At 35.1% G+C, this 22,840-nt stretch overlaps 1 protein-coding gene across 8 annotated transcripts in view; it reads left to right on the forward strand.

The window, feature by feature from the left end:
• The window catches only part of LOC104102786 (putative acyl-activating enzyme 19), a 28,743-nt gene extending 15,726 nt beyond the window's left edge, over window positions 1–13,017 (forward strand). For 6 of the 8 annotated variants that reach the window (XM_009610610.3, XM_070176750.1, XM_009610612.3 and 3 more), the window contains 11 exons: window positions 1,131–1,206; window positions 1,286–1,372; window positions 3,500–3,543; window positions 4,992–5,100; window positions 5,496–5,555; window positions 6,479–6,563; window positions 7,034–7,098; window positions 8,114–8,173; window positions 8,832–8,876; window positions 12,410–12,519; window positions 12,606–13,017. In XM_009610610.3, the coding sequence (XP_009608905.1) occupies window positions 1,131–1,206; window positions 1,286–1,372; window positions 3,500–3,543; window positions 4,992–5,100; window positions 5,496–5,555; window positions 6,479–6,563; window positions 7,034–7,098; window positions 8,114–8,173; window positions 8,832–8,876; window positions 12,410–12,519; window positions 12,606–12,813 (949 nt within the window). In that variant the 3' untranslated portion in view covers window positions 12,814–13,017. Of the gene's footprint in view, window positions 1–1,130; window positions 1,207–1,285; window positions 1,373–3,499; window positions 3,544–4,991; window positions 5,101–5,495; window positions 5,556–6,478; window positions 6,564–7,033; window positions 7,099–8,113; window positions 8,174–8,831; window positions 8,877–12,409; window positions 12,520–12,605 lie in introns of those variants that run through there. The other 2 variants (XM_009610614.3, XR_001970551.2) reach the window with 2 other exon arrangements.
• The last annotated feature ends 9,823 nt before the right edge of the window (window positions 13,018–22,840 follow it).

A 22,840-nucleotide genomic window follows, 5' to 3' on the forward strand; every position in this document is an offset into this window, starting at 1 on the left:
TAAAATTGTGATAAATCGATCAGGAAGTGAGGAGGATACCGAGATTTCCTGTGTTACCCTAACCTAAGGTCCTTGTTTAGTTTTACTGTGGTCATATTAGTCCACAAGTGCAATGGATTGTCTTAGCAGAAAGAATCAACTCTGATAGATCCAAGATATTAGCAGAATATGGCTAGAGCTGGTCATGCGCGCACTGTGTGAGTGTGAAGGGCATGTGGGCCTCTAACAAAGATGCAATATCTTGGTTTCGTTCATATGATTATCCAGTGTCACCTGGTGATACTGATTGATGCGCAACACTCATGAGCAACAAGAAAAGCTAATGCATGGCCACGAGATGTTTCTCTCCTGTTGTTGCAAGTGAATGCTCAACTAATTTTACCATAAGTCTGATACCATGTGAGAAATAAGAGAAAGATAGGAAGAATTTGTGAAGCAGCATGTCATGCAACTGATCCTTTTAAATTCAAACTTTTCAAGGTTTATGGTCATACTTCTTGCGGCTTCAATACAACAACAAACCCAGTGATTTCCCACAAGTGGGGTCTGGGGAGGGTAAAATGTACGCAACCTTACCCCTACCTTGGAAGGGCAGAGGCTGCTTCGATACACTTTTATATATGACATCTAAGTCTAATGTATTTACATAACTTATCTAACATTGGTTAGCGGGTTTTTTCATGACGTTAACATTATGTGTATAACTGTGGTTATTTATTGTCATTTTCTGCTGTCACTTATGTCGATAATATGAGAGGCTTTTTGGTAATTAAGTACATCCCATCTTGAGTGAAAGCTTCTCATTGCTTTTAATTTTACGTTTCTGTATGTGTTGTTTGCTTGTGATTGTTCCATGTTTGCAATTTGTTATTCAAACTTTGGTTTTGCCTACGATCATGTATGCTTGGTCGTTTTGGTTTACCTTTGCCATTGTTGCTTGAGCTGTGAGAAAGGTGACTTCCTTGTGGACTAGTCCAAGCAATGCATTGTTGACTCAGTTCTTATTTCTCGACCCTAGCTTTTTGCTTCTTTATCGATATATGAGCAATTTTATGCTTAATTTGAGATGGTTTTCTGGCTTGGGTGATGAAAAGCATCTGACTATACTACTCCACTGCAAATGTGTTTAGTGGTCTTGTTTTGTGGGAGATCAAATTACAAGGACGTGTTGAGAGTTCAGCAGCAATTCTACATGACTTTTCTCAGGTTATAGACGATAACTTTTTTCTATCATAGTTTTCTGGATTGTAAGTTTTACTTCAGCTGATAGGGATCTCACTTACAGGTTGTTATTGGATGTTATGATGGAAATATTTATTTTCTGAATTTTTCAAATGGCATCCCTTGTTGGAATTTTCAAACGGATGGAGAGGTATGATTACATTTAATGTATCAGTAAGTTATAGTATGTTGATTACCTTTTCCATTGAACTTCTTGATAATGATAGAAAGATACCATAATTAGAGAAGGGTTTAGCTTGATCTATTTGGCAAGCATTTATATGATGCAGTTTAGCGGCCACAAAGGCCTAAACTATAATATTTATCGCTTGTCTGCCAAAAGTACTGAAGGATAAATAGTGGTGACTTAACCATTACTTTAGAAGTATTATTCATGAGCTCTAGCACTCGTTACTTCGAAAATGTTGGTTTAGTATTTAATTTAGGATTTCCTGTCACAAAGGCTTCCTTGTTATTTTAGGATGTCTGTTATTGTGTTTACTATTATTACTTGGGTAACAAGTTTGTGGAAGCCAAGTTTCCCTGGATTTAGGGTTTTAGGTGTTGGAGTTCTCAAAATTTGTATCTCTTGGAGAGTTACATTCATACGTTTATACAGTATTATCAAATAATTTCAGAAGCTGCCTTTCCTATCTCCAGACAATAGCATTTTAAGACCTTGCTGTACAAACCATTAAACCTAAGGTTAGCAGAGGAGCGACAGGAATAATGTGATCGCATATTGCCTAAAGTATTTGTTTACCTCGAAGTATTTCATGTCAGGAAGTGTGAAGGGATCAAGGAATTCATGCCCTGCCAAACTCAATCTTTTCTTTTTGGGTGAAACTTCCAAATTCAATCCCTGTACAAAAAATACAATCTCTCCAGGAATAGCCTGAATACAGTTTTGTAGAGTTTGTGGGCTTGGATTTCAATAAACACTGATCGTATCAAACTGAGTCTAGACAGTTTTTTTTATTTTTTTTTCTGTTAGAAGGATGAGTTTTATAGAACACCATATAGTTTGGTGCCAATCTGTTAATTTGGGCCTTGAACTTTTGTAGGGATGGGAAAATGTAAAATATTTGTGCAAGGTGAAGTTGCCTGGTTGCTTTGGTTCATACAAAATAAACATAATATGAAATGCCAGTAGAAATTATTTAGTAAAATTGCATTTTTAGTTCCTAATTTTTACAGATAGTGTATTTCTGTCCTGCTTTTTTGAGTTTGTAAATACGTTAACGTTAACATAACATGCAAAATACGATGTCATCGTGATGGTTGATAACTTTTGGGTGGAAAAAAGAGAATTAACCTTTTTGTAATCTTTTAAGCGTTCTAAGTCTGTTTTCACTTGTATATCCAGTTTTCACTTGTATATCCATTTTCTTTTTGTGGATGGAGTCATCAATTAAAGCCAAATTTCTAATACGCATACAGTTCCTCTTAATATAGTATTTTGCCTTAGTTTTTGTCTTAACATATGTATGGTAAAAAATGAGTCTGTTCTTTTATGTAAAGTAAAATTCTATCTCAATAATTGTAACTTCGCTTGACTTTCAACTGAATATTAGATAATCAAAGAAAAGAATATTACAATACTGTGGAACTTTTTTGTTCTATTTAAGAGGTGGGTTATTCTTTTTTTTTTTTTTACTACAGTAGAATTTTGATTAAATAGCACAGAAAAGTTTTTTCAAGAATGAGAATTTTTACTGGTTTCTTGAGTATTTATTAATTAATTTTTTTTTTTTTTGAAAAGTCACTTAATTGAGATAGGATTTCAATTTACTTTAAAATTCACTTTTCATAAATATTTTAAAATAAAACTTAGGTGTAATAGTATATCAGAAGGATTGTTTGCATTATTAGAGATTTGACGTCAATTTATATTAGAAATGTGTCATATCCAAGACACATAAATTTTTTATATCAGGAAGTTACCACCGTTAGGATGAGATCCAATCTTTGCACTTAAATGTTAAAATTAAGGTATTGTGTGCATAATTAATAAATTAAGACTAAAAATGCACAACCCTTGAAATCTAGGTACCAAAGATGCAGTTTTGACTTTAAAATTTATGGACTCTTGTGTTATTACAAGAGGTGGATATTAATCATCCATTGGTGATTGAGACCAATTGAAGAGTAATTAAAAAAAGGTAGTTGATAGTAATCATAATAGTCTGTTGGAATATAGCTTTCTTTCCTGTTTATTCAAATTTTTTGTTGACTGTTGTTGGACATTTATTTTGTACTCAACTTCTGAAATTTTAAGGTAAAATCGCAGCCAGTCGTTGACAAAGAGAGGCACTTGGTCTGGTAATTTTTCTTCTTCTTTATCCTGGTTGATAAAACTTGCAAACTTTTTCTACTATATCTGAAGCTTGTCTATTTCTTTTTTTTGATAAGGTAAAATTGTATTAATCAAAAGGGAGAGAACTCCTGTGTACACAAAGTATACCAAAGACGTAGAGAATTTACATCAGAACATGATTCTCTACAAAAGATGCCCAATCTTCTATACAAGTAGGGGCTAAGTGAGTGCACCAAAAAGCGATCAAAGATAAAAGGTTATTCTTAAGATGTGAAAAAGGAGACTCAATCTCCTCAAAAGCTCTCCTATTTCTCTCCCCCCATACTACCCACATGAGAGCTAACGGAGCGAATTTCCACGCCTTTTGCTTTCTTCTTCTACGGAAACCGCCCCAGCTATATAACATTTCCTTTACAGTGCTTGGCATCACCCATTGAACACCAAAGAGATTCAGGATTGCCCTCCACAAAGCTGAGGACACAGGGCAATGCAACATAAGGTGATCAACTTCTTCTCCTGAGCTTTTACACATGTAGCACCAACTAACAAGTGTAATTCCCCCCTTTCGGAGATTTTCAGCAGTCAAAATCACTCCCCTTGCAGCTAGCCATGCAAAAAAGCACACCTTCGTGGGCGCCCTAGGAATCCAGATCGAGGAGTATGGAAAAGTGGTCTCCTCTCTCACCAACATACTCTGGTAAAAGGACTTTACGGTGAACAAACCATTGCCACGCAAGCCCCATCTCCAAGAGTCGCCTATTTCTTCTATGCTCGTGGAATATCAGTGCATATATGCCCCTTTTTTCAACTTTGGAGAGGGGGCTTGGGAAGGCAAAATCCCAGTAAATACAGAAAAGGAATGGGCGTTATGTTGTTTTGCCTTCTTAATGTCCTTACATTTTCTGGAGATTTCATTTGATTCTACCTCACATGAAACGCCTCATGTTATATGTGTTCTTACAATGTCCTAATGATCTCATTCTCTAAATTCATTTTGTTGCATTAGCAGCTAAGTGCTGTTACCTATCACAGAAAAGCTGGGGAGCAGAACAGCTAGGTTCCATTGTTTCTATGCCCGCCCATGTATTCTCTGTTGACTTCTTAGAATTATTGAGAGCCCATGGTGCTTTTTGGATCAAGTCTCTCAACTGTCCAAGTGCCAATTGACTCCTAGAGTTGTGGAGAGCTCATGTTGCTATGTAGAGAAGTCTTTCAATAGTCCAAGTACCTTTTAACGTCCTAGATTTACCAAGAGCTCATTAGTCTAAACTAAGAATCTAAAGAGAAAATGAAGAAATTTGGCATGATCTACAGATGAGAACAAATAGATACATGTGCTCTAATGTTTTTTTGTTGATCGGTTCCCCAAATTTTCTTGCCATCTTGATACAGTTAGCATTCTTTTACTGCAACTATATTACTCATTCTTTTGTCTTCGTATAATTGACTGCAGGTGTGGATCGCACGACCATAATCTGTATGCCCTTGATTATGAAAATCACTGTTGTATTTACAAAATCCGATGTGGTGGTAGCATATTTGGTGCACCTGCACTTGATGAGGTGGATCTGAATGTCCTTCTCAGTAGATAGACCCCTTCTTTTGGAATTTTCTGGCATTTAGCATAACATGTTAACTTGTGGCTGTACATTTCTTAAAGGGCTAATTAGCAAAACCTTCCGTGGGATCCACGAGAATGATTTGCTTTTATGCCCTCATCACATCTTATGTCTTCCATCTCAACAGAATTGCACACCGATGAAGCAATTTTCATTAGATGTTTGGTCAGATTACCTTATATTGCACGTTATTATATGCTTTTCCTGTATACGGGATTGTTTTGGAACAATTATCCTTACCATTTTGCAACGTCTCGGCACTTAATATCAATCTTCTTCCTTCTTTAAGTAACTTGCTCTTCTTATATTCTTAACCTTTTCTTTAAAAAACTTTGTAGGTGCATGAAAAGCTCTATGTGGCATCCACTAGTGGCAGAGTAACAGCTCTATTTGTCAGGGTGAGGAGATGTATTTAAATATGTTTCTCTTATTTTTCCTATGAAATATAGGTAATGATCGACCAAGTGGAAGAAAAGAAATTCGGGGCCATCTTCATCTCACAACTCGTACCTCATGACAATTTGCACATTTTGTAGATTCATAGGGCAAATTGTTTCGGCCATTAAATTTTATTTCCTGTTGAGTATTAGAGAGATCTCATCTTCTGCTAGATAATAGTAGTAGCAACATTTTTCGGTGTCCAAAAGTTTCATACTATCATCTATGGTCCATGTTAGCTCCATACCCTTGGTCATATGGCCTTATATGTTACTAAATAATTACTTGCTTTTATGGTTAAACAATAAGAGTGTATATGACATGTGAAAGCAGATAATCTAAGCTGTAGAAAGAAACTGAAGGTTTTATTTTACTGGCTGCATTTTTGGTAGATCTGTTCTGTATGATATGATTTGGTTTCATTTTAAGATGTGAGGTAAGATCATAAGACCTTGCCAGAAACATCATCTCCATTATATGAACCATACCGTTAAAGTAGTACCAGAGGTTCCTATAAATATAGAAGATTGGGTATCATTTGTAGGAAGCCATATTTTTGGTAAGATTTTCTACTTTTTGGTATACATCTTGTATACGGGTGTTTTTTGCCCATCATTAATAAAATTTAAAAAAAAAAACGTAGCACCAAATTAGAATTTGAGATAGAATATCTCTCTAGCCTAAGGCTCTTCTTACCATCCTTGGTTTTCTTTTCTTTGCCAATCCCTCCACTCTGGGAGTGGGATGGCATGATACGCATTGCTCCATGATATGAGCATAAGCTTACTTTGTTCGCTGCGTCCGAGCATTACCTTCTTATACTTACGTAATATTGTTAATATTTGCTTCTTTGCAAGCCTGTTAAGCAATTCTCTCTCTGCAGGCTCTTCCATTTGATCAAATATGGGTACAAGAGTTGGGAGTTCCTATTTTTGGGTCACTTTCAATCAACCCTTCATCTGGAAATGGTACTTGTTTTGTGTCATTATCAATTTATCCTGGCTTGCTATCTATTTGTCCGGATTAGATATTGAGCAGAGTTGGCTGATTAACATTTTGGTTGGTAGGGGTCTATAAAGGCATCCAGAGCAGTGTGTAAAGGTCTAGGGCTACAAAGATTGTGCTAAAGTTATTGATTGAATAAGTTTATTTTTATTCATATTTGTTAAGATTTATTTTTATGATGTTGGTATCATTTTCCTGGTCTTGTTGTTGATATTTACTTGTTTCTATTCTTCCTCTCGAGCCGAGGGTCTCTCGGAAACAGCCTCTTGTTTCCTCTCTACCCCAGACCCCACTTGTGGGATTCCACTGGGTTGTTGTTGTTGTCGTGGTTGATGTTATGCATTGTTGTCTAAATTTTTTATGATTGGTAGTACATGTTGTTATGGTGTGTGTTTCAGATGTCAATTACATAACTTAGCTTGTGGTGTTGCAGTTATATGTTGCATGGTGGATGGAAGTGTTGTTTCGCTGGGCACTGAGGGATGTGTCGTCTGGAAGGTAGAACAACATTAATATCCTTGAACTCCACATGTTCCCTCCCTTTACTTGGATATAAGGAGGGTCGTTTTTTTGGTGGTGAAACTGAACTTGTTAAAAGTTGCACTAAATAGGCAACTCCAAATAGAAGAACCAGTTTTCTGCAGGACTTAAACAGAACTGGACGAATATTCACATGTTGATTTACCTAAAACAGAGCATATTTGTGTATTTTCTGTTAGAATACAGAATTCTGCATAATAATGTGGATTTCACGAAAATCTTCTGTACCTTGTAGATTAACCAAAAGAAAACTCTCGTTTGTAGTACGAATTTAAGCTAGTACCAAATTTAAGTTTTCCTTGGCCAAATATTGTACCAACACTTTGTGAACTCTTTTAGCTTCTTGGAGCCATCCGTTTATTTGTTCTGTATCAAAGTTTAAGTCTGATGTTATTATCGCATTAGGAGGATAAGTTTGAGTTAACTCAATATTATGTTTCCTACTGCTCAGTTCAAGTTTGCACCTATTGTCAAGCACCTCTTTCAGATCATCTGCTTCTCACCTACTGGAATGAACTTGATGTATTATTTTTACTCATTTCATCTTATTGAAAGTCAAGTTGTGCCTTTCAATTTAATCCCATCAATCAATGGATATATTTTACTTCATCAGAATCCTTGTGATTCTCCTTACCTATGAAACCTTCCCCCTTTCAAGGATAACTATCCTGAAATTACCTTACCCTCTTACACGATCTGTAAGCCAACCCGTTAGAGCTGAGATAAGACCATTTTCCCATTATCATGGTTGGGATGTGAGTATCTGTAAGTAGGATGATGTGGCTGTAAGACAATTGCAGAATAATTTACTGGAGCATGAATGCATATTCTGCTTGATTGAATAAATATGATCAATACCAAATGAAATTGGACATATGATCTTTAGTTGATGCATTTCCGTCTATTCCTGTGAGATGTCCTTTTTTCAATTTTCATCATTTATTTATCTATTTATGTGTTGTTTGTGGAATAGGTGAGTACAACTGGCCCAATATTTGCTGGGCCCTGCATATCTCGTGCACTAACTTCACAGGTGATTTTTTCTCCCTTATAATATCTTCACAGTTATAAATCTGATACAACCACAGTAATACTATGTTAAGAGAACCATCCACAAGGAAACTTAGACACATGTTGGCCTGATCACACTGTCTACACTTTTCATCTCGAGTATATACTAACCTTTTGGGTAAGGGAAACAAGCATGAAAGTCATGATGTTTGTATAGCCTGAGGGGTCATAAGGTATCCCTTTCCTTTATGAGGGTGAGGATGGAGCAATACCCTTAAAGACCAAAAATCACATCTAAAAACTTCCTGCCCAGTGTTTTGCTTCGAATTAGTGGGATGGCTGCCATTAAGTGAAGGCCTTAGTTTATGAACCATAACTCAATTTCTCAATGTCTCTGCACACTTTTTTGACATTGATTTATCATTTCTTTCAGTTTTATGTCCACTTCTGTCTTCAGTTGGCGAGAGGACCTCCTACTTCTCAATCACCATCATCGTCACCCTAAAAGTTTCATGATATGATTAAGATATTGGCCTATTTAGGCCTTTCACAAGTTTATTTTTACTATCCTTAGTTTTCCTTTCTTTACATGCCGAAAGCCTTTCTTATTTTTCAGTAAGTAGTATCTAAAAATCTAAATGTTCGTGAGTATGAATATTCTCCCTTCTGAATCTCTACAGGTGCTTGTTTGTTCAAGAGATGGCAGTGTTTACTCCTTTGATTTGGTAAAGATCTTGAACTTCAGTTGTTCTTGTGCAGCTTATGAGTATGGCATATAAAGAGCATACTATGCTGATGATATTTTGTCCTTGAGCAGCTTGAAGATTAAATTTTGTCATTTTTGATAGAACAAGTTTCTTAATCTCTGTATCTTTTCCTCATTAAGCTAGGCTCCTCCTGTTCCAAATCACCTCCATATAGGTGTAGTTGAAGCACCCAAGTTAGGTTGACCAAATCCAGTCCAGTGCAGATCCCACACCAACACCCGAATCGCATCGAATTGACAACGGTGCGACATGGATTTTGAAGGATATGAGCAACATAGCTTATCTCAAGAGATCTCCTTATTTTTGTGTTTAAACTTACAATGTTTAAACCTACAAGATGATGAATCTATATTTTTTTTAATGACGGTGGTGTCCGGGCCAGCTTGTGCGCACTTCGACTATTCCACCGAGTACCACCCACCAGCACAAGTATTGGGTAACTCTGCCCACTAAGGCTTAAGCAAATGAAGAGAAATCACCTAGTTTTTTTGCCTCCGCTGGGATTTGAACTTGAGACCTTATTGCTCTCCTCCCACTTCATTGACCACTAGGCCACACCTTGGATACACGAATCGGTTTTATTTTTCAAAATCTAGTGATAGTTTCTAGCCATTAGTTCCTAGTTCAACACACCCTGTCAAGTTGATATTGATATTTATCATGTCCAACTTGCTGAATTAGATTCTCTTAGTTTGGCCGAAATTGTGCCTTTGTGAGAATATCTGTTACTCCCTTCGTTTCAATTTATGTGAACCTATTTCCTTTTTAGTCCGTGCCAAAAAGAATGACCCCTTTCCTTATTTGGAAACAATTTACCTTTATGCAATAATTTATAGCCACACAAAATATATGTGCCTCATTTTACACCACAAATTCAAAAGTCTTCTCTCTTTTCTTAAACTCCGTGCCCAGTCAAATGGGTTCACATAAATTGAAACGGAGGGAGTATTAGTTTTGACGTTGGAATAAACGACATACAAACATATGCAAATTCAACTCTCTTTTATTAAATTTGCGGCCAAATACATAGACAACTCCTTAAACTTGTCACGAAATTTCATTTAGACACTTTAACTAAGGGGCTGACCTATTGAACACCCGATGTTACTTAAAATGTGTCAACTGAACACAAGTTGCTGATGTGGCACCATGCGTGTTTCACACAGCATTTGAGAGCGTGAAATAGTTTTATGTTAGGCTGACATTGAACAAAAAATAAGTGTTAACAGAAAAAGGAAAATTGTAGTGACTATTTCATCCCCCCTCCCCCCTTCTCTTACTTCGATCTAAACGACGTCCTACCTCAGCTATTCTTGTCCATTTTGCCTTTTTACTTTTCTTCTCTCCTGCATTTCTCGCTAGATCTGTTCCTCATTTCTCTTTGAGAAATAGAGTCCCATAGCATGTACTTTCTAAAAAACACAGCATTATCCCTTTTCTTTTCTGGAATATGTTGTTGAATCCGTCTCCGCTCGTGATCTTTAGTCTCCGATTGTCGGACCCGCCGGAGCTCTCCCATGTATATGGTCGTAAACTAGCTAATAAAGAGATTAAAATATAAAATTTCCAAGATTCTACATCACTTCAAGAATATATATTTGGGATTGTGAAATGGTAATATTACCGTAACAGAAAGGAAGAAGGATTCTCCTGGTTTCTTCGAGTAAATTTTTTTTTTTAAAAAGAGAGACATCTGTAAGATAGAAGTCATGAACTTTAGCTGTAGTGGAGTTGTTTTTTGACGTTTCTGAGAACTCGAAGGCACTTCGTTTTCCATTCCTCTATTTTTTCCAATGGGTGTTGTATGACTGCTTCATATTGTGCTGCTATAATCAGAGGGCGGAGGAGAAATGGTAATGGAATTTAATGGTGGTCAAATGGAGAAGAAGTGATGGATGGTGGTGGTGAAATAAAGAAGACGCGGGGGAGGGGAGTGAAAAATGGAATAAGAAGAGAGAAAGAAGAAGGTGGGTGTCTTGTGTTACTCTTGGGGTGCTTCAATGGTGGAAAGAGATGGAAGGTTTATGTGGATGAGCGACGGTGGTGTAAAATTCTTTCAAAGACTCTTTCTTCTCTGTTCTTTTTTCTTTTAATTCTGGCCTTTTCTATGCTGACGTGTATATTTACTATTGGCTTTATTTTCCACCTCACAGCAAGTGGCATTCACTCGCCGAACTTAGTCTAGCATTGTGAAATGTGTGTTTAATTGACACACATTAATTGAAGTTGAAGTGTCTAATAGGAAAAGGTACAAGTTTAAGTGGCTGTTTATGTATTTGGCCTTAAATTTGCCTGTCTCGATATGCTTAACATTGTCATGTTGAACCACAGTGTGTGTGATACTAATGGTCTTATTGTCATAGTTCAACCTCATAGGTAATCTCCAAAAGTATACTTAGTTATTCCAAGACTCGTTTGAGCCATATCAACTCACAACCCCCTTCAACCATCGAATGTGCAACTGCAGGCCACCACATTTTGTTTCTTGCTTCTCCATGTTACTTGACTGCCCCATGCAAATCTTCAGTACCCTGATGTCGACCTTTTTCTGACAGTCGATCCTGCGCCGTCTGCATAATGGACTGCATTTGTGCAGGCATTAATGGTCCGTTGCTATTTTTTTCTAAAAAAATAATCCTTTCCCCACAAGCTCTTTACATGTCCTAAAATGTGATAGACAGTTTTGAGATGCTCCTTGTGAGAGGAATGAATGATTTGACTTACTAGACTTGCAGCAAATGCAATAGCAGGTCATTTATGTGTCAGGTATAATTAGCTTTCCTACAAGTTTCTCTTAAATCGTGACCATCTCATCTAAAAGTTTATGCTTTTAAATTTAACAGTTCTTACTCCATGAACCTAAGTGATTCACATGTTTTGTTTGTTTGATGTATTATCAAATTAAATAAGGATATAGGGAAATAGAGCAGAAGAATCCCCAATAGTAAGATTGACAAAAGAGGTAGAAAATTTAGTTCTCGGAGTAAAGAGAAAATGAATGGCAACGAATTAAGGCAAAATTATTAGCTTCCTGCTTGTTCTTAATTCTGATAGGTTAACTCAGGGAAGCAGTTGAGCCACAGACATCATACCCTTCATTTTTGGCATTCAAAGAGCTCATGGAAGTTAAGATGCCTCATTTTCTTGTTTTCTCTTGATGCTGAAAATAAAGTCTGTAAGTTAATAATTATTAAGTGTAAATGTAAATTAATAATAATAGTAATAATAATGAATAATATCGGTCTAAGGTGAGCTTAAATGGAGCGTGGCCCGTGAGGATTGATATAACCGACCCCAACTAGCTTTGGATTGTGACATAGTTGTCTCTGAAGATCATTGTTTCTCCATCTTCCTGTTATGGGTTGGTGATGCATATCTTTCAAGTTGTTCCATTCGGAAGATGAGCTAAACTATTGTTAGAGATGCTAGGCTGACATCTCTGCATGAAATCTTTGATCATGCTAATGGGGTGTGGTTTCATGTTTTATTAGGAAAATGGTGATTTATTCTGGAAGCATGATATTGGACAGCCAATTACTTCATCTGCCTATGTTGATGAACACTTGCTATTGGCATGCATTGATTCTTCTCTGTCTCAAAGGTGATTTAGTGTAGTTTAATCATGCAATGAATTATACTATGATAAGTCAATAAGGAATTCAACTCATCTGTATATGTCATTGCCAGGTTAATCTGTGTTTGCTCCAGTTCTGGAAGTGTATGTGTTCTTCAAGTCAGCTTGAACTCTGACAGGGCAAATCAACCATGTGATATGGTGCGGGAATTTGCTAGGTATGAACTTGGAGGAGACATCTTCTCCTCTCCTGTGATGATTGGTGGGGACATATTTGTTGGTTGCAGGGATGACTACGTGCACTGCATTAGTCTTGGATGAAATACCAATATAAGCCTATTACATTATATCTTTCACATGCTCTGTCTGTGGGAGTATAAAACTCCTCATTATCGGAGCATCAAATATTTGCAAAGAAGTTTGCTGCGAAATTATCCGAGTGTTGGATGATGGAAGAATCAAGGTCATGAGGAAATCGAGCTACTGGCATCGAGAAAAGCTCAAATTCTCAAATCCCCCCCCCCCTCCCCACAAAACACACACACACACACACAAAAAGGCTCAATGTCTCACTTGGAAAAGGAATGGAGTTTCCCTTATATCACCAAAAAAATTGAACCGAGGGAGATGGTGCAATACTGGGAGAGGTTGTTTTGGAAGGACCACATATGAATCAAGTTGCTTTCAACTAATGTGCTCAACATTCTAGCTTCACGATGACAAAAAGGTGCCACTTAAAGCTTGATGATTGCTGCTTAAGCACTGAATAATCGATCAAGTATGTTTACTACTAATGTGCTCACCGCCCAGCTTCACAATGACAAAAAAAGGGCTCCAGTTAAAGCCAGATGCTTGCCGCTTTCTTGAGACATTCTGCTTGTCTAGAAACCAGTATTCGGTTCTTGTTGAAGAGCCCCCAAAAACTAGCTTATGAGGTATGGATTGTCCGAGATCATAAAAGGAGATAACAGAATGTGGACTATATTAATACATTATCCTCCACTTGCGCATGCCCAGGGCTGGACTTCTGGAGCGTAAACAATATAACATGGTGGCGCTCAACTTTGGGTAACAACAATTGCGTTCAGTCCCAAACCAGTTGAGGTGTGGCTTGCTACCATATCAAGAAAATGAATCTTGGACCTAACTCAATCTCGAAAGCTAGTTCATGAGGTGATGATTGTCCAAGACATATAAGGAGACAATTCATTCTCTTGACCAATATAGGACATACCGATACTTACAATTCGTGCTCAGCATTTCCTGCTTGACATGATTTATACCTATTGTTTACAAGATTAGGCTTCTGACTAAGCTATCTTAATTGTACACTCCATTTTAGCCAACAAACTGCTAGTCTGTGATTTTGGTTCAAATTTTGGTACAGCTAGTCTTTTTGGAATCATGGGTGATCTTGATTCAATTTGGTTATAATAGAGGATTTGACTTATATCAATTGATAGTGTAATGAAATTTTTACACTACCGTGTAATTTAATTTGCTATAGCAAATTACTTTGTCTTATTTTCTTAAGTTACTAGTTCCACCTGTTATAGACGGTTACTTGCTGTCAACAATATTATATAAGCCTGCAAGCTGCTATAGCAATGTTGCTCTAATTAATTACCCTGTTATTGAATTTGCACTGATTCCCTATACATGGTAAAAGTTTACATGTATCATATGTACACACCAAATCATATTAACTTAATATTGTTAAGTGATTTAAAAAGTGAAAATATGCAATAATTAATCATGGTTTTGTGAAAGAAATGTATTCGCAAGCACATGTCATGTATCTATTGATTCGACGCGGGTAAGTTTTTACCCAAGTTATAGATTGAAACAATAATGTAAGAGGAGGGCATATGACTTGGTCCATTCTTTTTGCTATGAGTTAATTTGCTGACACTCTATATACCAAAAGATAGTCGCATTTCCTTTTTCAGTTCGCTCTTATATGTTTCCATCTGTATCGGAAAGGTCACAGAGTTTACTAATTTGCCTTATGACACAAATTATGATTCATAAAACTGACTTCAATAAATTTGAGATTGAAGCGTATGCAGTTGATTGATATGTATCGTTTTCTCGACAAATGCTTTACGACTAATAGCATGTTTGACCAAGCTTTTTCAAGGTTAAAAATAATATTTTTATTTAAAAAATTGCCTTTTTCAAAGTTGGAGTGTTTGGCCAAATTTTTAGAAGAAAAAAGAAGTGCTTTTGAGTAGAAAGAAAACATTTTTGGAGAAACAGAAAAAATTAGTTTCTCTCCACAAGTACTTTTTTGAAAAGCATTTTTGGAATAAATACACTGAGAATCACTTTTTTAGAGCTTGGCCAAACACTAATTGATGCTCAAAAGTGTTTTTCAAATTTATTAGCTAAACACAAAAAAAAGAACTTTTGAGAAAAAACACTTTTCAAAATAAGCTCAAACAGGCTATAACATATGTAAAATCTGCAAAGGCAGTGCACGAGACTTTTACACCAAATCAATACGTGAATGACATATGCTTACACATAAACTTTAACTATTTTAACTATGAGAATTAATGTATATTTTCACCTTATTTAATTTTATCATTGAACTATCCTAATTATTTAATATAGTTTGGTGTAAGGTGCAAGGCCGGAAAATTACAAAGTTGGAAGTTTTTATAGTAAAAATTGCACGGGGCGCCCAAAAGTTTTTATAGTAAAAATTGCACGGGGCGCCCTATTTGGTCGCCCCCATTTAACCTATACCCATATTTTTAAAATTATTTAACCTATACCCTAATTTTAACAACTTCAGACGCCTCTTCTTCTTCCTCCTGACCTATGCGCTCCTTTCTTCCTCCTCTTCTTGTCTATCAAATTAACTTTTCAACCACTACTTTGATAAATTCACTAATAAAATGTGAAGTCAAATTAACAACTTAACCTGCATTTGATCAAATACTGTCATAAAATAATAAAACAAAGTATTATTATTGTTCTCTATTTGAATTTAAAAACCCTGCCAACAGAAGATAAAACGTGAGCTTCTGCAAATTTTACAATCCTTTATTTTGCAAGCTCGAGATACAAATCCAAATGCATCGAGAGCGCAACAGATACTCTCTAGTTCATCTTGTTATGTGTTTATCTCATACTGAATATACAGAAGTTTCAAATCCAGTACAAAGAACATAAAGAATTTTCCATGAGGTAAAGCCCGATGTGATGCCAAACCAGCTCTTAGTTACACTGAAAAGTTAATTTGTCTTGAAGTTTGCACTACAAATTGAAGAAGTTCAGATTAATTTGTCTGAAGTTTGCACTATGAAGTGAGGGGAAACTGAAGTTTGCCCTTGCACTATGAACTGAAGTTCCTGAAGTTTGCACTACAAATTGAAGAAATTCAGACTAATTTGTCTGAAGTTTGCACTATGAAGTGAGGAAAAACTGAAGTTTGCCCTTGCACTATGAACTGAAATTCTTGAAATTTGCACTACAAATTGAAGAACTTCAGACTAATTTGTCTGAAGTTTGCACTATGAAGTGAGGGGAAACTGAAGTTTTCCATTGCACTATGAACTGAAATTTGCATGATTGCCTTTGCAAGTCACGCCAAACTTCAGGCAAAAATATCTGAAATTTTGCTTTGATAAGGCTACACTTCAGGCAAAAAATTCTGAAGTTCAAACTTCAGACATAAATTTTTGATACTTCAGGCCCGTACGGCTGAAGTTACCCGAAAAGTGGGTACGCTTGCAATTTTTTTTACAAAGCGGGTATAGGTTAAAATGTGACCCAAAAACTGGGTATAGATGCAAATCACCCGTTTTTATATGAGCAAAACAAAATCTGTTGCCGTTAATTAGGTGCAGCTGCTTGCAGAGTAGGTTAAAATCTGGCCCCTGTGACCCAACTGGCTAAACATAAGCAAGTGAAATACATATATTCTTTGTTTTTTTCCATCTTGCTGCCAAATCATCATGCACGTATAAATTAATTCATACTTATATTTTATAAAATATATAAGAAAACAAAAGCAAGTAACCACAATTTAAGACATAATTCAAGTATCATGGCCGATTAGTTGGCATCAAATTGTTAGGACCTAGTCTTCGTAGACCTTGAGAATTTTCTCTTTCCTTTTTCTCTTTAATTCTATCCGAAAGAATATATTACGCATAATTAGTTACACTATAAACACAGACAAAAGTATCATGATAGGGAGAGAGATAGAGGTCCCTTTATTTTTTATTTCCTCAATTATGTTTCTTCATAATTACTACTCATTCGATAGCACTAAACTTTATTATCTTATTTACGTTAATAATATTTTTGCGGGATTCACAAACTTCCTCAACTTGTGACAGCCGACTCCTCAAGATTTACAAATTACAAAAAGCTCCCTAATTTGAGTTGTGGTAGCTTATGCGGCCAAACTTATGAAAATTTAAAAATGCTCATTTTTCAACTTCATATTGATATTACCTTTAAAAATATGCAACGTTTATCTAGCCTTGTGATATCGAATTCAGTTGAATTCATAACTTTAATTTTGACGTGGAGCATAAATTGATGTGTAAAATTTATTACAATTGCAATAAATAATATATATGAACCCATAATTTTAAAAATACAATGGTGGGTTCATTGATAAGAACCTTAAAGGCCGAAACCATAAATTTTTTGGATCCTTTTCGTTATGACAAATAGTGAAAGGATTGGAGTATATATATATATTCTTCTAATTTGATGCATGTTTTTTGTCAATTATTTGAATGCTTTAGTATTAATCCATTCCCCTCCTTTCCCAACTCAAAGAAAAAAAGAATTCTTGATCTTTTTTTTATTTCTGGAATTCTTGATCTTTCCACCACCAAAATATTTAAAAGAAGATGCCAAAACTATATATTAAGTGTCGTATACGAAATTGCCAGCTAGCTAGTCAAAGAATGCCACATAACATATAACCTTTCTGGATTAACATGAGGGATTGGGTCCAATACAACCACACAAAAGGCAATAGAAATAAGCCCTCAAAACAACCCAAGGCGGCTGCAGATAGCAACTCTACAACGGCAGATTCTAAAACGTTTGGCCCCATTTAACTCCAGACAATTTCACATACAATTAGAATAATTCTCATCTAAGAATTAAATATTTTTTTATAAAACTTGTCACAGGATCTTGTCAAGTTATGTAGCAGTTCAAATGCATTGGCCCTACTTGCGAAATATTTTTCCATCAAGTGGTTTGATACTTTGATTGAGGTTTGTGTGAAATTTTTTACAATGTGTCACACATTACTGAATAAAGTAAGACTACACTCTAAACTAAAGTATCTTGGTGAAGATTTTTTTTAAATCATGTTATATTCAAAACTACTGACATACTTCATTTAAATTTGTGTCGCGTATTCGAAACTAGTGACACGCTTCATTCATATTTACGCCGCGTAAGGTTCATTCAAGGATTCCCTACCATATATTTCTCTACTCTAAAGGTTCGATTCTGAAACTTTTGATTATGGGCGGGACACCCTTAAACAGTCTTGATAAAGACTGAGATGGAGTGAGTTTTACTTGCTAAAAAGTACTAAAGTTTCTTAGTTCAATTATGAGTACCTTTACACAACTAGCAATAGTTGTATGATACATATGGCAAATTTATCCGTTTGTATATATAGTGGATCAAAAAAGGGACTCGTGAATTCACACCTATCAATATAAATTTCTTTTACCAGAAGAAACACAAAAAGAAGTTATAATATAATAGAAGAAAAGAAATACTCCTTGTTTTTAAATTTATTCCCCTAAAGTTAATATATCTTGTTAAATATTTTATTGTAGACCGGTAAAAGATAATGAATCATTAGACTTCTGCACTTTGGTTATGCTCCGATATTATATATAGATATCCTATTTTTATTTATCAAAAAAGATGATAGGTATCCTATTCTTTTCCTTGCATTATGAAGGAGCCATGCATGGACGCAGTTGTTCAGGTTGGTATAACCACTTTAGAAGCTAATTTTATTAAAGTGATAACATAAAATTACCTGGCACATATCTTTCCATTAGTACTTTAAATAATTTCAAAGGAGAAAAAGGTTCCTTCTCAAATAAGTAAACAATTGTAACAAAATATTAATTTTTATGCTAAAAACGGAAATCATTTTTAAGACCCCATATATCACTACTAAAAGATAATCATCCATTTGACGCTATAGCGTCCCATTCAACTTTTTTCGAACTTCAATTGGACATTTTAGTACTTAAATTGTTCTATGCTACTGTCTACTGGTTTCTTTCTTCATTGGGTGCAATAGAAATAACTGGATTCTAGGGGCGGAGCTATAGAGTGCGGGCGTACGGGTTCTGCCGAACCTAACATCTTTGGTCTAAATTCGGATTTATCTTTAAAAAAAATATATTGAACGTACAAATTATTGATTTAGAACTCAGTAATTTAAATGAACTAAAATTAAGAACTCATAAGTTTCAAATCTTCGCTCCGCCTCGCATCGATATTGTGTCAGCATGATGTAGTAAATTAGTCATAACTTTTACATTGTGAGCATCCCAAATCGTATATCATTACTATTGGAAACTACACTACGAGGAATAAAAAATTTCTCTAACAAATGACCAAATTCCTTCTATATTAAGAGGTTTACCTTCTTAAAAATTAAAATTGAATTACGTCTCACACAACCCAACCTCGGGTCAGGGACTTAGGGTCAATCCTTATGTTGGTATTCACTAGCCATATTGGGCACCAACAAATTACAATTACTCATCTATAACGGAATAAAATTTTGGAAAAATAGTACTTCAAATTTAATTAAAAGAGGGGTCAATATAGTCTTAAAATTAAATATAATAACTTGAAAGAGGGATTCTTCTAGATCATTTTCACTTTATCAGTGGTCCTACTAACTATTTGTTCAAAGCTTAAGATCCAAGTTTAGGCTCCTTTTGTTCTTCTATTCATATTAGTACTAACTTTTTTCAATTCTGACTTTATAAAACTCTATCTTATTTTAGTTATGAGTTCCGACCTTTCTTTGTCCTAAAATGGCAACTGTCACTAAAAGGATTGAATTTCCTCTCTTTCCTTTTTTTCCCCATTAAGTGTTCTTATTATAATTATAGAAAGGAAAGAAAAAAAATCTTAATATTGAATAAAGTCCAACAAGTTTTAGCTAATATTTTGTCAATAATTGACAAAAAAACATTTTCTGGCATATGAAATCCAGTTGCAAGTTGCATGGAGTTGACTGCCTGGACACGTGGACAGACTGTTCTCGTACGCAGGATGAACTTAATTAGACTTCAGAGGTCAGAGTTCGTTATTTCAATTTCTAATAATCTATATATAACATTTTCTTTAATTAAGAAAAAAAATCAGTTCACCAATATTGACAATTAACTAATTACATTAATATTAGGCTTTTGAGACCTAACCCACATGCTATGTCCAGGGGCAATCCCGTCAGCTTAGAATACAGCAAGGTATAGAATTAAACCTGCTTTTCCTCTATTCTGCTTTTTCATATACGAGCCCGTTCGGACATAAGAAATTTTTTATTTTTTTTCCGAAAAATTTTGACTTTTTTTTAAAATCATTGTTTGGTCATAAATTTTTTATTTTTACTTGAAGATTCATTTTGGAATTTTTCGAAAATTTAAAAAACTCCAAAAAGCTGTTTTTCAAAAATTTTCACTCAGATTACTCACTAAACTTAAAAAACAACCAAAAATTATATTCATGTCCAAACACAACTCTAATTTTCAAATACCATTTTTACTTAAAAAAAATTTTCATTTTTTTTTTTCATTTTACAATTCTTATGTCCAAACGCCCACTAAAAAAGAAAGAAAAAACTCTCTTCTCACACACACATACAAAGGGTGGAGCTAGTGTGCCGGTTACATATTTGGCAGAATTCACTAAGTTAGGTCAAAATCGTATATTAATTTTAAGAATTTCATCGAATATATATAAATTATTAATTTAAAATTTTAAAAATTTAAATAACTAAATACTAACTTTTAGATTTTTGTTCAAATATAAGTACTATTCTTATCTTGTTAAAGCTATGAGTTTGTTGCGCTTGTAACATCAACACTTAACTGATTGATTTTATTTAGCCTTTTTTTTAGAAATCGGAAATTTATACATTTCAATATCTTGTTGGATAAGCAACTAATTAAGGACTATGGAAACGCTAGGATAAGTATAAATCACGGACTCAAAAACCAAAATACATGCTCCTTTAATTTTTGGGTTTCCCACCTAATATATTGGGATCCGATTCGCACAAAAAAGTATGAGATCAATCGCTTCCTTAACAAATACGTAACAAAGACAGACTTCATAATCATGGAGTTCAAACTCAAGATCTATTTATCCCTTAATTATAATCCTTACCGGTAGGGGTGTTCAAAACGAACCGAAATCGAAACTTAATGGCTTATTGGTATCGGGTTAACGGTTTAACGGACGGGGAACAAATTAAATTTTTTTTATTAACGGCTTATCGGTTTGGGGACGGATTATTCAATTTTCTTAACGGATAATCCTTTAACCCGTTAAGAATATATATAATTTTTATTTTTATCCATATATATGTATTAAATAATCAAAAACCCTTCTTCCACTTCCAGTACTTTATCTCTATTCTCTATTACTAATTTACTATTAGACATTTAGAAACCCTAACGCCTAAATTTCAACCTGTAGCCACAAACACTCTATCTCGTCGACTTCCAGTACTCTATCTAACGCCAAAAATATATATAATAGTTTAGCCAAACAAATTGGTTTTAATTCAAATTTGAATCCAAAGTGACTAATTTTGCAATTGTTTCAAGCTCATCCCTTTAGAAGCCCAATTTTCATGACCCGCCTGGCCCAACCAGATCTCTCCTCTCTTTAAAACACTCATTTTTTCAAACCCTAAGAAAAAGACAGATGGATCCCCCTTTGAAAACCCTAGCCGACTGGTCTCCTTCCTCACTCACCCATTCCCTTTCACGCAAAAGGAAGCCGAGAATTCGCCATCATGCACACATATCTCACCTATGAAAAAAGTTAAAACAAAATCCCTGAATTCCCATTTTTCTATATCCGGATATGAAGAAGAAAAACGAAAAAAAGATTAAAAAGGTTTTCTGATTTCTGTTGTGTTACTCGGAGAATTTATGGGTTTCTCATTTGTTTTTGGATTGAAGTTGAGGTCGACATTGCTGTTCTTCTGCTGTTTGCTATCAAAATCGTAGTTGAATTTCCTTCATCTCAATTTCTGCCCTTTATCAGCTGTTTCAAGCTCTATTTGTCAAGTATTTTAGGTACACATTCCTGAATCTGTACTATTTCTCCATAAAAATGGCTGAAATCATGAATGAATTTGTTTATGATGTTCCATCTCCATTTATGTAAGTGTTTTTCTTAATAAATTGCTCATTAGACTTATATATGATTTTGTTAACGAACCAAAGGGATGACTGTCCATTTCAATTAAGTTTAGACCGTTGGAGTCTTGTTAAATATTAGTTAATTGAGATTAGTTTTTTTTTCCGGAGTTGGTAATGGGCTTTAGGTGTATACATACTAGTTAACAATAGTATTTATCACAGTCTCTACTTCGTTGCCTAATGCTGAAATTTGGTGTATGCATATTTTTTACAGGGATCGACTCACTTATGGATTAAGCTGTTGTTTGAACTTTGAAGCTGCAGAAATTCAAGCATTGTTAGGCGTTAGCTGCATGACAAACATTTTTGTGTAGTCCACTGACTTATGGATTAATCATTTTAAAGTATGTATTCTGGACTCACTTTGAATATAGACTGAAATTTTATCATTTCAGAATTAATCAGGGAGCATTGACTTTCCTTTGCAGTTGTGGGCGGAGGAAAGACATATGTATTCTGGACTCATCTGTAATGTAGTTTGCTTTGGGATGTAATGGACTCATCTATTGTATTCTATAGACTGGAATGTAGTCTGTTGAGCATAAGAATTTTAGTTTGAGTCACAATGGTCAGCAAACAATTAATGCACACGATATAGATTGAATTAGGCCGATAAACCGTCTGATAAGAGCTAAACCGATACCAATCCGCCCGATATCTTATCGGGTGGCTAGCAAATTAATACATTTAAAAGCCGATAACCGATAAGCCAAACCGTTAAGAGTAAATAACCATCCAATCCGCCCGATAAGCAGCCGTACTTACTGGTCCATTCTCCTTTAATGCTATTATATATTTCCATGAATACCCCTCCAATTGAACCTTCTCCATAACCAACCATAATATAAAAACAATTTATCCAATATAATACTACTACATCTCTCTCT

This window comes from Nicotiana tomentosiformis, chromosome 1 (genome assembly GCF_000390325.3).
Source record: "Nicotiana tomentosiformis chromosome 1, ASM39032v3, whole genome shotgun sequence".
Lineage (NCBI taxonomy): Eukaryota > Viridiplantae > Streptophyta > Magnoliopsida > Solanales > Solanaceae > Nicotiana > Nicotiana tomentosiformis.